This window comes from Pseudophryne corroboree, chromosome 5, assembly GCF_028390025.1.
Source record: "Pseudophryne corroboree isolate aPseCor3 chromosome 5, aPseCor3.hap2, whole genome shotgun sequence".
Lineage (NCBI taxonomy): Eukaryota > Metazoa > Chordata > Amphibia > Anura > Myobatrachidae > Pseudophryne > Pseudophryne corroboree.
The window spans coordinates 106562352-106577559 of NC_086448.1; the positions used below are offsets into that span (position 1 = coordinate 106562352).

General features: G+C 46.0%; 1 protein-coding gene across 4 annotated transcripts in view; it reads left to right on the forward strand.

Annotated features, from left to right (window-relative positions):
• Positions 1–15208, forward strand: part of CACNB2 (calcium voltage-gated channel auxiliary subunit beta 2) — a 570712-nt gene that overhangs the window by 351217 nt on the left and 204287 nt on the right. The window contains exon 1 of one of the 4 annotated variants that reach the window (XM_063921547.1): positions 9544–9852. The exons of the other annotated variants lie outside the window; for them this stretch is intronic. Coding sequence (XP_063777617.1) covers positions 9820–9852 — 33 coding nt within the window. The 5' untranslated portion in view covers positions 9544–9819. Of the gene's footprint in view, positions 1–9543; positions 9853–15208 lie in introns of those variants that run through there. 4 annotated transcript variants of the gene reach the window in all.

The window sequence follows — 15208 nt, forward strand, 5'->3', positions numbered from 1 at the left end:
GTCAAAGGAGTACTGCATATACAGCCTCCTGTGGTGCCTCCGGTGGCACCGTGGGATCTAAATGTAGTTTTAGATTTCCTCAAATCCCATTGGTTTGAACCACTAAAAAATGTGGATTTGAAATATCTCACATGGAAAGTGACTATGTTACTGGCCCTGGCTTCCGCCAGGAGAGTATCTGAACTGGCGGCTTTATCTTATAAAAGCCCTTATTTAATTTTCCATTCGGATAGGGCAGAGCTGCGGACGCGTCCGCATTTTCTCCCTAAGGTGGTATCAGCGTTTCACCTGAACCAGCCTATTGTAGTGCCTGCGGCTACAAGCGACTTGGAGGACTCCAAGTTGTTGGACGTTGTCAGAGCTTTAAAAATATACATTTCAAGGACGGCTGGAGTCAGAAAATCTGACTCGCTGTTTATACTGTATGCACCCAACAAGTTGGGTGCGCCTGCTTCTAAGCAGTCGATTGCTCGTTGGATTTGTAACACAATTCAACTTGCACATTCTGTGGCAGGCCTGCCACAGCCTAAATCTGTTAAGGCCCATTCCACAAGGAAGGTGGGCTCATCTTGGGCGGCTGCCCGAGGGGTCTCGGCATTACAACTCTGCCGAGCAGCTACGTGGTCAGGGGAGAACACGTTTGTAAAATTCTACAAATTTGATACCCTGGCAAAAGAGGACCTGGAGTTCTCTCATTCGGTGCTGCAGAGTCATCCGCACTCTCCCGCCCGTTTGGGAGCTTTGGTATAATCCCCATGGTCCTTTCAGGAACCCCAGCATCCACTAGGACGATAGAGAAAATAAGAATTTACTTACCGATAATTCTATTTCTCGGAGTCCGTAGTGGATGCTGGGCGCCCATCCCAAGTGCGGATTATCTGCAATACTTGTACATAGTTATTGTTAACTAATTCGGGTTATTGTTTAGGGAGCCATCTTTCAGAGGTTCCTCTGTTATCATACTGTTAACTGGGTTTAGATCACAAGTTGTACGGTGTGATTGGTGTGGCTGGTATGAGTCTTACCCGGGATTCAAAATCCTCCCTTATTGTGTACGCTCGTCCGGGCACAGTACCTAACTGGAGTCTGGAGGAGGGTCATAGGGGGAGGAGCCAGTGCACACCACCTGATATGGAAAAGCTTTACTTTTTGTGCCCTGTCTCCTGCGGAGCCGCTATTCCCCATGGTCCTTTCAGGAACCCCAGCATCCACTACGGACTCCGAGAAATAGAATTATCGGTAAGTAAATTCTTATTTTTGTGGCCACGTCCATTCCCCATGTTTCTTGCACACAGCACTAAAATGTCTAGTTACGGCACTGCCAGCAGCTCCCATAGCACTGGGCGGGCATGACATTACTGAAGAGGCCATGCCCCATCATATCAGGTGTGCACAAAGGAGCTGCTTTGGACATGAAGAAAGTTAGAAGGTATGCAACATTGTTGTACAACAGGTATAAAATTCCTTGCTTTTTTGGGAGGTTGTTACTAAAACACCACTGGACAAAACATTATAGTCCAGCAACATAGTGAGGGAGAAGGCTACCTGTCCTGTAGGGCTATTTAAGTCCCTTGTGGTTGGTATTACAATAGCGCCAGTGAAGAAATATTGGTGGTCATTCTGACCTGTTCGCTTGCTGCTGTTTGTCGCAGCCGAGCGAACGGTCTCTACCGTAGTGCGCCGGCGCATGTCAGACGGTTGAAGGCCGTATCAGGGCTGCGATCGCCTCTGCCTGATTGACAGGCAGAGGCGGTCGATGGGCGGGAGGGGGCGGAACGGCGGCGTTTGGCCACCGTTTCGTGGGAGCGGTCCGGCCAACGCTGGCGTGGCCATACCAAACGGGGGACGGGCCACAGCGGCTGCGTGACGTCACGCGCGGCCGCTGCAGGCCGGGGAGCGATGAGTAGCTCCCGGCCAGCATGCTAAAGCTGCGCTGGCCGGGAGCTACTCTTGAAGAGCAAAGGCATCACCGCTGTGCGATGCCTTTGCACTTCTGCGGGGAAGGGGCGGCACTGACATGCGGGGCGGACTAGCCCTGTGCTGGGCGTCCCCCCGCATGTCAGTGTGAATGATCGTAGCTGTGCTAAATTTAGCACAGCTACGATCACCTCGGAATGACCCCCATTGTGAATCCTGTTACTGAATGTTTCTATTTGTTACTTTGTGCGGAGCCTCAGACCTCTTTTGGTGCCCTAGAAATAATAATGATAATAATATTTTTAAACAGTATATAATAATAAGATATTACACGTTTACAGGATAAGATCAGTTGCACTGTACAGGATTACAGAACTGAGACATTTACTGAGATAAGTGTCTGTGTCCCATTGGGCAGCATAAAAACAGATCAGCTTAGAACAAGGTCTCTGCTCAGGACATTGAGTTTACCTTTGATTCTTCATAGCAAAAGAGTATTGATTAATTAATTGAATAACCTTAAGCTACTTAGTTTGTTTTAGTGTAATTACGTTTTAAGACACATTGAGCCAAGTTAAAAGCTAAAGGTCATAAAGGTTACAGGCGGCTGGGATATGGATTTATATCCGTGTATGGGTGTTAAGTGTCTCTGGTTTTTACAGCAGCAAAAAATGTGAAGCCTTCAACTACTGACATGGAGGCAGACATGGTTTTGGGGGATGCGGTCAGGATCCCGGAGGTCGGCCCGTGTCCAGCCTCCTCCTTTTGGCACCCCCTGCTCTGCCGACAGCACTGGAGAGTCTGAGCACTAGAGAACTCAGACACTACTGCACATGCGCAGATAATCGGGAAAATGGCATGGCGGCCATTTTCCCAGTGATATCTCTACTGCACAAGGGCAGAACTCCGTGAAAATACCTGCCATTTTCACAGTAATTCCATAGCACTGCTGACGTCGGCGTGGGACTCCGGAGGGCTAAGTATTCAAAAAATGGGTGCAGCGTGTGCGGTGTGGGCCCCCTCTGGATTCAGGGGTCCGTGTGCACCGCACACACTGCACCCATTATAGATTCGCCAGTAGCGTGTTCTCATAACTGTGACTTAGGTAGGCCTGAAGGCAGATACAGCTACCTGGAGACATATCTCCTCTGGGTACAGGTGCAACCACAGACTATGATGGTGTCAACCAGAAGCACCAGCGAATCACTTTTTTTCTATAATAGTTTTTTTTTTTATTTATAATTGATTGTAGATATAAAAAATGACTTTGGGGATCCATGCCCTGTATGAAAGCAGTCATCTTACATGCTTTTACAGCGGGGGTGACTTCTAATATATGATATTTACATTAGGCAGTGCATAGCCCAGTGGTTCCCAAACTTCCTTGAAACATGGTGCCCTAGAGTATCAGACTTGTTTGCACAGTACGTCTAGGCCAAAGTTTCTTATTCAGACATTCAGCAAAAATGATTAAAGTGAGTAAATTGTGCTTACCTGTCATCATTAGGATCAGTTATGTGCTGGTGGACAGGGTTGTTTCTGTTTATCCACATATTTTATCATTGGTGGCCTCCAGCACTTGTTTTGCCGCTCTCATGTCAGCCATGCGCCGCTGCATGGCTGACAGCCGACGGACGACATTGCCTAGCGATGCCTCTGCCTGCACATGTGCGGTCCCGCTGTCCCCGCATGCATAGCAGCTATTGCTTATGCTAGCTAACTATGTGAAATATATCCCATAGGCTATAATGGGCTAATGCCATCTTCATATAGCATTAGCAATATCTGTGGGGGCCAAGCGCAATAATGCTTTGGGAGCTTGGTAAATATGGCAGCATCCCTTCCCCCATACAGACCTATGGGGTAGCGGCTGCAGTCAGGAATATCTGCTGAAGTCCCTCAGTAATACATATATGTGACACAAAATATTTCCGGTTACACCACGAAAACATGCGTTTTATGGAATAAGCCTCAAATATGAAATGATAAATGGGCCGCTACAAGAGAGTTCTACATTGTGCTGCAAATAGAACTTATTGTAGGAGGTCCTATAACTATCGTACTCCCTATAGAGGAAAAATCGTTCAACCTTTGGCCTCAGGCACACAGGCTTTCTTTTATGTGTTTCTTTCTTTAGTCTTAAAAAGAAACATATAAAGATGAGTTTTAAAAATGTGCATTTTTTTCCGACCCTTTTTTCCTTCCTATTATTTACTTTTGGGTCTGATTCAGGCTGGAGCACAGTAAGCGATCCAACGGCAAAAATTACAAAAAGGATGCGAGTGCATGCGCAGCGCCCGTCCTGCGCATGCGGCTGCAATTTCTACGGGCGCCCGCAGAAAATGTGAACGCTTCAGCCTGTCAATCAGGCAGAGGCGTTCGCGGGCTGGGGGAGGGGGGCCGGCAACGCTCCGTTTCCACAAAAACAACAGTAGCTTTTCTGTGCGTCTTTGCAAACACTTGTGTACCCCAGGGCCAGATGAGGTCATGTGCAGTTTTTCAATATGTGCTGTAGGGCAGTGGTTCTCAAACTGTGTGCCGTGGCACCCTGGGGTGCCCCAGCACACTTGCAGGGGTGCCTTGGATTGGTGGTCCAGGACCAATTAAAATTATTTATTGTTACTGTAATAGGCAAAACCAAGGTTGGTGGCTGCTAATCATAAAATATGGGGACAATCAGAAGCAAATCCTGTCCCTCACCAAACAACGTAAGGATGGCATATAAACGCAATTTATTTAATTTAATATCTCTTTCTAAATATCTCAATACGAGACTTTTGGCCTAGGGGTGCCGTGAAAAAAAGTCTGATGCTCTAGGGCGCCGTGATTCAAAACAGTTTGGGAACCTCTGATGTAGGGTAACCGGAATATAAATCTACACTAAAAAGGTCTACAGTCAATAGGTCTCTCACTAATGGTAGACACGCATTAGGTTGACAGGGTCAAAAGGTTGACATGTAAAAGGTCGACAGGGTCTAAAGGTCGACATGCCAATGGTCGACACACATATAGTAGACACCATTTTATTTATTTTCAACTTTTTCATACTTTGTCATCCACGTGGACTTCGATTGAGAATAGTAACCTGTGCCGGGTGCAGCAGTAGCGGAGCGAGGCACCTTGCCCGAAGCTCGCAAGCCATGCGAGGGGACGCAGTACACTAATTTGCTTGTTAGTGGCAGAAAAGTGACAAAAAAGCCCCCCCCCCCCTCCCCCAAAAAAAGTGACTACCGTTTTTTTTGTGTTGACATTTTGACCATGTAGACCTTTTGACCCTGTCAACCTTTCCTACTGTATACATATTCTGTCGACCTTTTGACTCTGTCGACCTTTTGACCCTGTCGACTTAATGCATGTCTACCATTAGTGGTAGACCTATTGACTGTAGACCTTTTTAGTGTAGATCTAATAACCCACACCCATGCTGTAGAGCACTGGGCCTCTAATGTAGTGTTGCAGGGAACCTTTGCAAATTACAACTTTTGGAGACAATTGGTGCACTGTCCCAAAACCATTTACTCAGTTTCCTCATAGACAGTAGTGCGGATATCCCAGCTGCTGCTATTTATTTGGTTCATATATTGAAAGACCTAAATGGTTAAGCAAAGCAACGGTACTCTTAATGGATATCATATAGAGCAGGGGTGGCCAACCAGTCAGTGACAAAGAGCCAAAAAACCTTGTTAGGTATGTCAAAGAGCCAACATCGAGCCGATGGCAAAAGTGGAATGTGGCCTTGTGCCTGCTAGACCACACCCCTGGTATAAAATACATTGAAAAAGCCAGAACGCCATAAAATACATTTTTTAAAGCCAGATCCATTGATAAAGCCACTTTCACATAAAATAATTGAAAAAGCCAGATTCACATAATAAACTTCAGCTCCCCCATGTGACACTCCAGCCAACACCCTCCTGACACTCCAGCCAGCTGCCCCATGTGTCACTCCTGCTAGCACCCTCCTATGTCACTCCAGCCAGCTCCCCCGTGTCACTCCAGCCAGCTCCCCCGTGTCACTCCAGCCAGCTCCCCTGTGTCACTCCAGCCAGCTCTCCCATGTGTCACTACTGCCAAGACCCTGCTGTGTCACTCCAGCCAGGTCTCCCATGTGTCACTACTGCTACCACCCTCCTATATCAATCCAGTCAGCTCTCCCATGTGTCACAACTTCCAGCACCCTCCCGCGTCACTCCTGCCAGGACCCTCCTGTGTCTCTCCAGCCAGCTCTGCCATGTGTCACTCTACCACACCCTCATGTATCACTACAGCCCACCCATCAACTCATGCCATTGCAGTAGTACCTAATGTGTCCTCTGTTTGCTTGTTGGTGTCTCACCTGTAGTATCTGACTCCTTCAGTTTTCAGTCCCTGTAGTGCTGCTGTGTATCTGGCTGGAGTGCAGCGGTTTCTGTATCTGTTGTGGTCACATGATTTAGAGTGTTGGGAGCCACATTTGAATAAAGAAAGAGCCACATGCGGCTCAAGTGCCACAGGTTGGCCACCGCTGATATAGAGCATAGAGCAATCTCTCGGCATGCTTGCATGTCCACAGTATTTGTGCTGCTGCAGCACATACCCGTGTTTATGGCAGGTGGGCATATATCATGATAACCCCCTATCAATATAAAATGTTAGCTCCTATAATATAGAGCAGTGATGGGCAACAGGCGTCCCCAGAGCCGCATACGAGCCTTCACCTGTGTCCCCAATCTCCTTCTGCTTAAGTTTCAAGTTTGTTATTGTTTGTGACACTTCCTTAACATGCCGGCTACTTCGGATATTATTCCAGATAGGTTTCTTCCTATGATTAAGTGTGTTGTTTTAATTTATTAATGAAACGAGCTGTTCTACCCATTCTGATTTTCACGGTTGTAAATATAAATGAGTGTCAGAAATGTGGTAACTTTATAGAGATGTAAATTTGAGACGTCCTAATGTAAGTAAATATTAATCCATAGTTCTTGGCATTACCCGAGGAGCACCCGTAGCAGATACGGTAAAAAGTGACAGGATTATTTTTGTAGTTTATTAAATTCTGCACACTGGAGGAGCAATCCAAATTTTGATCCAATTGTCCGTTTGGGCGTTATTGTTCACACAACGCAAGCCACGCATCGGTAGTGACATCATTATTTCAACCCCCTGTTAATTCCCAAAGGGGAGGTTTATTAAAGTTCTAATTGAGTAATTTTCCTATTTCCCACCTGCAGAATACCTACAGTATATTGTATTTCACCTTCCTAATATATCAGCAAGTAAGAGAATTAGTGATGTGTCAGCCAGTGAATGCTTTTGCATTATATATATAAATTAAGGGTAATGTGTGGTCTTTTTAACGGATAGAGGGCCAGCTCTGCGGCCCGGTGTATCAGGTCTATTACTGATATAGGGCAATCAGTATAGTTTGGATGCACTAAAATTAACTACAAAGCCCTTTGCTATGAAAAGAAGGGCTTTTACTTCACTGGAATGAACATAGGTGGTCATTCCGAGTTGTTCGCTCGCTAGCTGCTTTTAGCAGCATTGCAAACGCTAGGCCGCCGCCCTCTGGGAGTGTCTCTTAGCTTAGCAGAAGTGCGAACGAAGGTTAGCAGAACTGCTACTAAATAATTCCCTGAAGTTTCTAAGTAGCTCCAGACCTACTCATAGATTGCGATCACTTCAGTCAGTTTAGTTGCAGGTTTGACGTCACAAACACGCCCTGCGTTTGGCCAGCCACTCCCCCGTTTCTCCAGCCACTCCTGCGTTTTTACCTGGCACGCCTGCGTTTTTTAGCACACTCCCTGAAAACGCTCAGTTACCACCCAGAAACACCCACTTCCTGTCAATCACACGACGATCACTCGAGCGATGAAAAAACGTTGCTCGAGCTTGTGCAAATCTCCAAAGTTTTGTGTTAAATTACTGAACGCATGCGCGCTGCGTACCATGCGCATGCGCATTTTCCACCTAATCGCTCCGTTGCGAAAAACGTCAACGAACAAACAACTCGGAATGACCACCATAGATCTAATTGAATAATTTTAAACACATTTGTTTATTTCGATATTGCAATCCCTTATAAAAGAAAAGTATGTTTGTGCCATCCTCTGCTATATCTTTCGTTCCTGTCATGGCGGTTGGTTGCTAGATCTCTGCCGGAGAGGATATAATTAAGCTGATTCTGGGTCACATGCTAGTCAGCTGCAGTGCTCAGTTATTAATGTGGATTTCTGACTGTGTGGCTGATTCAGGGTTAGACGCAGTTGGTACAGCAGCTGCATCTTTGGATGCAGCTGCTCTGCAGAAATATGGTAATGCTGCTGGAGGTGTGTTGCATAAATAGACGCCTCCTACCGGCTTCGCTGATCCACTGCTGCAACCGAAGATGCATCATCAGGTCTTCTGCGAGGACATCTGAGTAACAGTCAGGGTAACCACGCAGCAGAGACTAGGAAATCTGCATCAGAAGACGCACCAACGGGTCTTCTGCAAAAACCAGGGCCGGTTCTGGGACTTTGCGCGCCCCGGGCGGCAATGGGGGGCGTGGCTTCGTACAGGGTGTGTGGTCATTTACGCCCCCTGTACAGACTACTGTAGCGCTCTGAAATGTGCCCGCCGCTGGCCGCTGTGAAGCCCTTCGTGGAGAGGTCCTTTAATATGCGGTGCGCGATGACGTCAGCGAAGAGAAACTAGACGCGTAGCGTCTAGTTCCCTTCTTGGAGAGGACCTTTGCTGTGCGGTGCGCAATGATGTCATCGCGCACCGCACAGTAAAGGACCTCTCCACGAAGGGAAACTCTAGTTTCCCTTCACAGCGGCCAGCGGCAGCGGGGGGCACAGCAGCAGCGGATCTTGCCCTGGTGCGGCGCCCTCCGGAAGGCGGCACCCCGGGCAAAAGTCCTGCTTGCCCGTGGCAAGATCCGCTACTGGCAAGAGCATTGGACATCTGAGTAAATGCCAGGGTAATCCACGCAGTAGAGACCAGGAAATCTGCATCAAAAGACGCAGATCCTACAAAATGGGACTGACACGCCCCCATTTTGTAAAACGCTCACCATTGCCATATCTGCCCCCAATCGACTGCAGCATCTCAATCATGCTGGGTCTTAAGGGGCACTGTGACCGTCTTCTCATCCACTGATCTGCACAGGCACAGATCAATAACCATCGTAGATGTAAACAAACAATTGGATTTGTGTCCATGTCTGAATCAGGCCCTGTATGCAGAGTTGTACATCTGTGCAATCGCACTGCCCCTATCCATACGCCTGATAAATCATCTATCCTCACTCTCGGTGTAGCCTATACCTGGTGCAAGAGATCTGTCTTGTTTTGTTTTTTTTACCCGTAAGTAAGAAGTTCCATAAAACCTATGGAAATAGTTACACGTTAAGGTTATTGTATCAGGAATGGCTAGAACAATATACTAAGCCCTGAAGAATGCATGAACATTTCAGTAGCTTTGCTACATAGTGATTGTTAATCACCACAGCTGTCATCACCAGATAAAGAGACTTTTAAGCAGTGTATGAAAGTTGCAATAGTATGTGGCCAGCCAATGAGCTGCATTCTCTCTGCACCATGTGACATCTTCATTTACCAGAACCCTGCTTTATTTCCCTAAGTAAAGCCTCCCATCTCCCAGTAACGGATATGCACATCCCAAGCTATGCTGCTGTCTGTGTTCCCTGGACACTGAGCGCAGGGCAGCCTGTTGCACTGCTCTGACTACTTCTCTGCCTCACGTATATATATAAATCTCTATATCCCCAGTATTTATTTGTACAGAAAGCGGAGCGTGAGAAAGAGGCATCTCTGTATTCCAGCTGTAGGAGCAAGAATGTTCTAACAACAAGAACTCTTTGTCTTTGGCTTCATGGAAATGCTGGTTATTAGTCTATAAGCTTAGGGGACTCCACAAATGTACGTCTATGGGAGCGAGGAATCAGATGAGGTGAGTACAATGCACTTTCAGAACTTTCTTTCCAGTAATGTTATGTAAATTGCAGAGGATTACAGCTGCTATTAGATGTTGCAACATGTAAACAAATAGAAGTGGTATTACAGCATTTCACAAAGTATTTTGGTGATATAACTGTATCCAGTTATTAAAACCATCCAGTGCCCAAGTATCGTCTGCGCTGTGCGGCACACTGGCCGGGAGGCTGGAGCTGGGAGCTTTGGTTTTATCAGTTTATTACTATGATGATAAATTGCTGCAATTCCAAGCAGATGTCTGCATGTACAGAGCCTAAGTAGTAATCAGATAGAGAAAAGCCTCTGGACCAAACCTCAGGGACATTTATTTTATTATTGTCAAGGAAGATGATTTGGAGAGCATTGATTATTAAAGTTAAATACTCAACCCATTCCTGTGGATAGATGGGGTTATGTGGGTGCTGGATGGAGGATTGGACATAGGGCCTAATTCAGACCTGATCATAGCTGCACGGCTACGATCAGTTACTCCGACGTGCGGGGGGACGCCCAGCACAGCGCTAGTCCGCCCCACATGTCTGGCTCTACCCTCCCCCCCCCTTGCACAAGTACAAAAGCATCGCACAGTGGCGATGCTTTTATGCTTGAGGAGTAGCTCCCCACCAGCGCAGCTCCTGCGCGCTGTCAGGGAGCTACCCATCACTGTGCGGGTCGAATCGGCTGCGTGTGATGTCACGCAGCCACTGCTGCCCGCCCCCGCACGGTCCGGGCATGCCTGCGTTTCCCGGACTGTGCCCCCAAAACGGTGGCCAAGCGCCTACGGCGCGCCCCCTCCTGCCCAGCGACCGCCTCTGCCTGTCAATCAGGCAGAGGAGGTGATCGCAAGGCTGAGATGGCCATCGGCTGTCTGGCATGCGCCGACGCACTGCAGCACATGCGCAGTTCAGACCTGGTCTGAATAAGGCCCATTGACGTGCTCTGAAAAGTCGCTCCAGGGGCTAAGACAGTCTCCGCCGATTCAGCTTTAATGTTGATGTCACAGACCCTGTTGTTACATCTTTAAATCAGTTAACCTCCTCTGAGTAGTACTCTCAGCAGGGAATGGGTTAAGATTAATAACAGGATTCTGTTTATTACATAAAGAGTTTTGAAACCAGAATTGGAAAAAAATGTATACTTATAGTTATTCAGGAATAATGTCACCGGAACCCCTAGTGTCTCCTATGGTCACTGTGAGGAGCAACGCTAAAACATTTGGGAGTTTCTTAGGCATGGAAATAACTGTTACCCATAAAAAACCTGGGTCCTGATTCAGAAGTGGACATATACTGGTGTACAAGCGTACGTCTGAAGGTGCAAGGATGGAGATACTCACTTTCAGCGTCCATACACGCTGGTGCTTCTTTAGCCAGATACAGTTTTTCTGTCCATGTTTGGCCCTCTGTGTGGCTGACCATCTGTGTACACAACCACTTTCACCCACACCACATGCCTGCAGCACGGGTATAGCCAGAACTTTGTGGGCCCCATAGCAACATTTTGAAGGGGCCCCCATCCCAATGCTTCTAGAGAGACACTTCTCCACAGCAGTTGTTCATTGTATGCCCTATAACAGTGCCCTAGTTCATTTTCTGAACCATAGTAGAGCCTTATTTAATGTTATGCCCCATAGTAGTGCCCTAGTTTCTTTTATAAATCGTAGTAGTGCTTAAGTTCACCCTATGTCACATATTGCCGCACAGTACCCTCAATTCGTATTATGATATATAGTGCTCCCCGTTCATTACCTCATTACAGTGCCCTGCTTCATATTATATAACATTAAAATGCCCTCCAGTTCATTTTATACCACACTACAATGAGCAGGTCCAGGGGCATACCTAGATATATTGCAGGCCCCAAGGAAAAAGTTTGAAAGGACCCCTACGTACCACCCAATGGCGAAAAATGTATATAACACATGTAACTTTGACAGGGAAGATGGGCCCCTCTTAGCTCTGGGCCCCATAGCAGCTGCACTCCCTGCAGCTATGGTAGCTACGCCCTTGGCCTGCAGCACTTCCATAACAGGCCCATAAGACGGACCATATGGACATGTGTAAAAACTTGCTCTGCTGTGTCCAGTGTCGGCATTGTGTACACCTCTGAATTAGGCTCGTTGCCCCAAGTTTCCCTTATAAAGGATCCGATGCGTGGGATGTGGTGCAAAAGGTGGACAGTGTCTAGTTCAACCTAAAATGGCCGACATGCACAAGGTCGACATGTGAAAAAGTTTGACACAATGAAAAGGTCGACGTGGAAATGGTTGACACATGAAAATGTTGACATAAGTTTTTGATTTTTGAGTGTCAAATTGTAAATTTCAGCACATGAAACCACAAATAGAGTATTGTGTTCCCGGGCAAGGTGCCTCAAAGCAGGTTACCGTTCTGTATCGTATTCCACGTGGATGGTCAAGTATGAAAAAGTTGGAAACCATCCCCCCAAAAAAGTCATGCCGATCATATGTTGTGTCGACTATTACCATGTCGACAAATTGAACCTGTTTTTCTTTTGTCTATGTTGTTCATATGGTGTCTACCTTTTGACTGTTGACCTTTTGACTGTCGACCTATGATCCAGATACCGAATGCCCATGCATATATATGGGCTTTCATAGGAGGTATGCAATTTGCTCCAGTAATCTCGGAGCTGTTGAATTCGCTCCCCAGCCTATTCAATTACAGCCCATTTTCACCTGTTTTTAAGGTATTTTCACCAATTCCTTTTCACCTTTTTTTTTATGAAAAGGCATTGCTGAAAAATGCCTCAAAATCGGTGAAAACAACATGCGTTTTCACCAACGCAGGTGAGAAAATATGTGGACTCGCCGATCCACATGTTTTTTGCTTCTGCTGAATTTTTCACTTAGGCGAAAAAACTGTCCTGCTATTAAGTAGGGCGAATCCCCATGCACCCTAAAAATAGTGAAAAGTCATGTTTTTTTCACCTAGGCAAAAAAAAAAAAAACGGACCTAATTGGTAACCCTCCCATAGACTTTTACTATTTAAAAACCTTTATAATTCGATTTAATATCTGTCAATCAATTTTTTTTTTATTTTTTTTTTGCCTTATAGTGATCCCTCTCCCCATTCTCTCCCTACTAATGGTAACTTTCTTCAACTTTTGAAAGACTGAAACAATATCAGTTAATCAGACGCAGATGGAAGCTGAGATAATCTTTTGTTACATAAGGGGAAGGAGATCCATTCAGTTGTTTTCCTGTAAGTGTCCTCCGTGGTAACTTTGCCTCCACCAGATGATTAGCCCCAGACCCATATCCTGTACCAGACTAGCTTTCAATCAGCATGTGTGAGATGGCACCAAGAGTTTATTATCAGTGTATATTATTGCATGACTAATAGTATCTACCAGGGACGTGCGGTGAGCTAAATGGCTCAGGAGGTACAGAAAATGATCTGTGCTGTTAAACTGTAATCTAGCTTTACTGGGCAAAATCACAACTGTTATGGGCTCACTCGTATCCCCAGTACATTAGAAACCATTACTAGAAAACTTTTTTTTTTGTATTCAATTCCCATCCGCAAATGATAAAAGATGATTTGGGAATTAGGGGCTTTTATATTAAAGCAGTTTTACAGTAAATTCTCAGCAAATATTCCATTTGTAGAGCATTGCCCCAATATTTATGTACAGTATGAAAGCTATTAATTATGATGAAACCGGAGCAGATATCAGAGCTATATACTCTATGGCCCTCTTTCCATTTTCAATTGCAAGTGCATTCCCAAGAGCTTTCTACGGGGACTGAGAAAAAGCCTAATTAATCAAGATCATGGAAGCTTAGCTTTTAGGAGTTTGCGCACTTTAGTTAGCACCATCTTTCTTTATATGGCATTGCATTTTGCTATCTTTGGATTTCTCTCTGCATGACTATACTTGCACGTGTATTAGGTAATAAGAGCCAAACAAATGGCCAACAAATGGCCTAATTCTGCTGAGATCGCAGTTTACAGTTTTCACAGTTTGGATGATTATCGAAAGACTGCGAATGCACTGCGTATGAGTTGCGCATGCGTCAGAGCCTTATTGCGTTAGCAGTGCATTCACAATTTTAAAACAATGCAATCGCACATTGATTGACAGAAAGAGATCATTTATTGGTGGTAACATGGCGTTTTGTGGGAGTGGTGGCAAAAAACGCAGACATGTCATGGCCGTTTGGCGGCCGGGTTTCTGACCTCATTTGCGATCACTTGCATGCAACATGTTCAGATTTGTGGATATTCTGGCTTGGTGTAGATTGAATTTACCCTTTCAATGTTTCCTATTTTACATATAAATTGCGATGCATATGCAAAACTGCAGTGGGTGTTGTTTCCATTTCTGGGCGGCAACGACCTGTGCGATTCTTTGCAATTTAGATTGCAAAAAATCGCACTTTTATTAGTAATAGCGTTCCAGAATGAGGGCTAAAGAGTGAATTAAGACATGGGTCGGGAAAATAATGTCCTATAACTGCGATATGTGGCATTATAAACTATAACGATCCTTCCTAAATCAGCCCCTTAGCATTAAGAACGTCTTACAGTTGCTGCCTCTTGGTGCTGTGTTATATTTCCATTTTTAGTGCTTCGGAGAATCTGATAAGTGTAATGGTTTGTTCATACCTGGTATGGTACGCTTTCTAGGAACCGCATTCTACAAATATAATGTGGTATTTAATGTACAGTATAAGACTGTAGCATGTCCGGTGTCTCAGATTGTGTGGGTAAAAGGCATTGTGAATACATAATGGAAATGTGTCTGCTCTAAACAGCCAGTTCATTTTTCAGGTGTGTGTGTACATCTCCAATGCCGGAACCCACCAGGGAATTGGAAACGTGTCCTTCCCGAGTGGGATCCGGCACTGGAGCCTCAGCGCTGGCTTCCCGACCCGGCAATATGCTGGGCCGGTTGCCATAGCAGCGGAGGGCGGAGCCGGCAGCAGGGGCGGCGCTGGGAGATGAGCTCATCTCCGCGCCACCTGTCCCTATGTAGTAAACAGTTCCTGAGTCACATCGACCCGGGATCCCGTTTACGCTGCCACTGACCTGGATTCAACCCGGGAATAACCCTTCTTATTACTCGGGCTGGATTACCAGGTCAGGTGACCCGTGAATTCTCCAAGGCCCCTTTCACATTGCACACTGACCCGTGTCGGCCTGGCAATATGCCAGGTCAATACCTGGTTATTTTTGCTATGTGAAAGGGGTATTTGCCATTTATGTGGTGAATAGTTTTCTGTGTTTGGTGACAACGTTATTATTTCTTAGCTGAGGCGAGTGCATTTCTGCTGCTACAAAGATCCCTACTGGTAGAATAGGTGAAT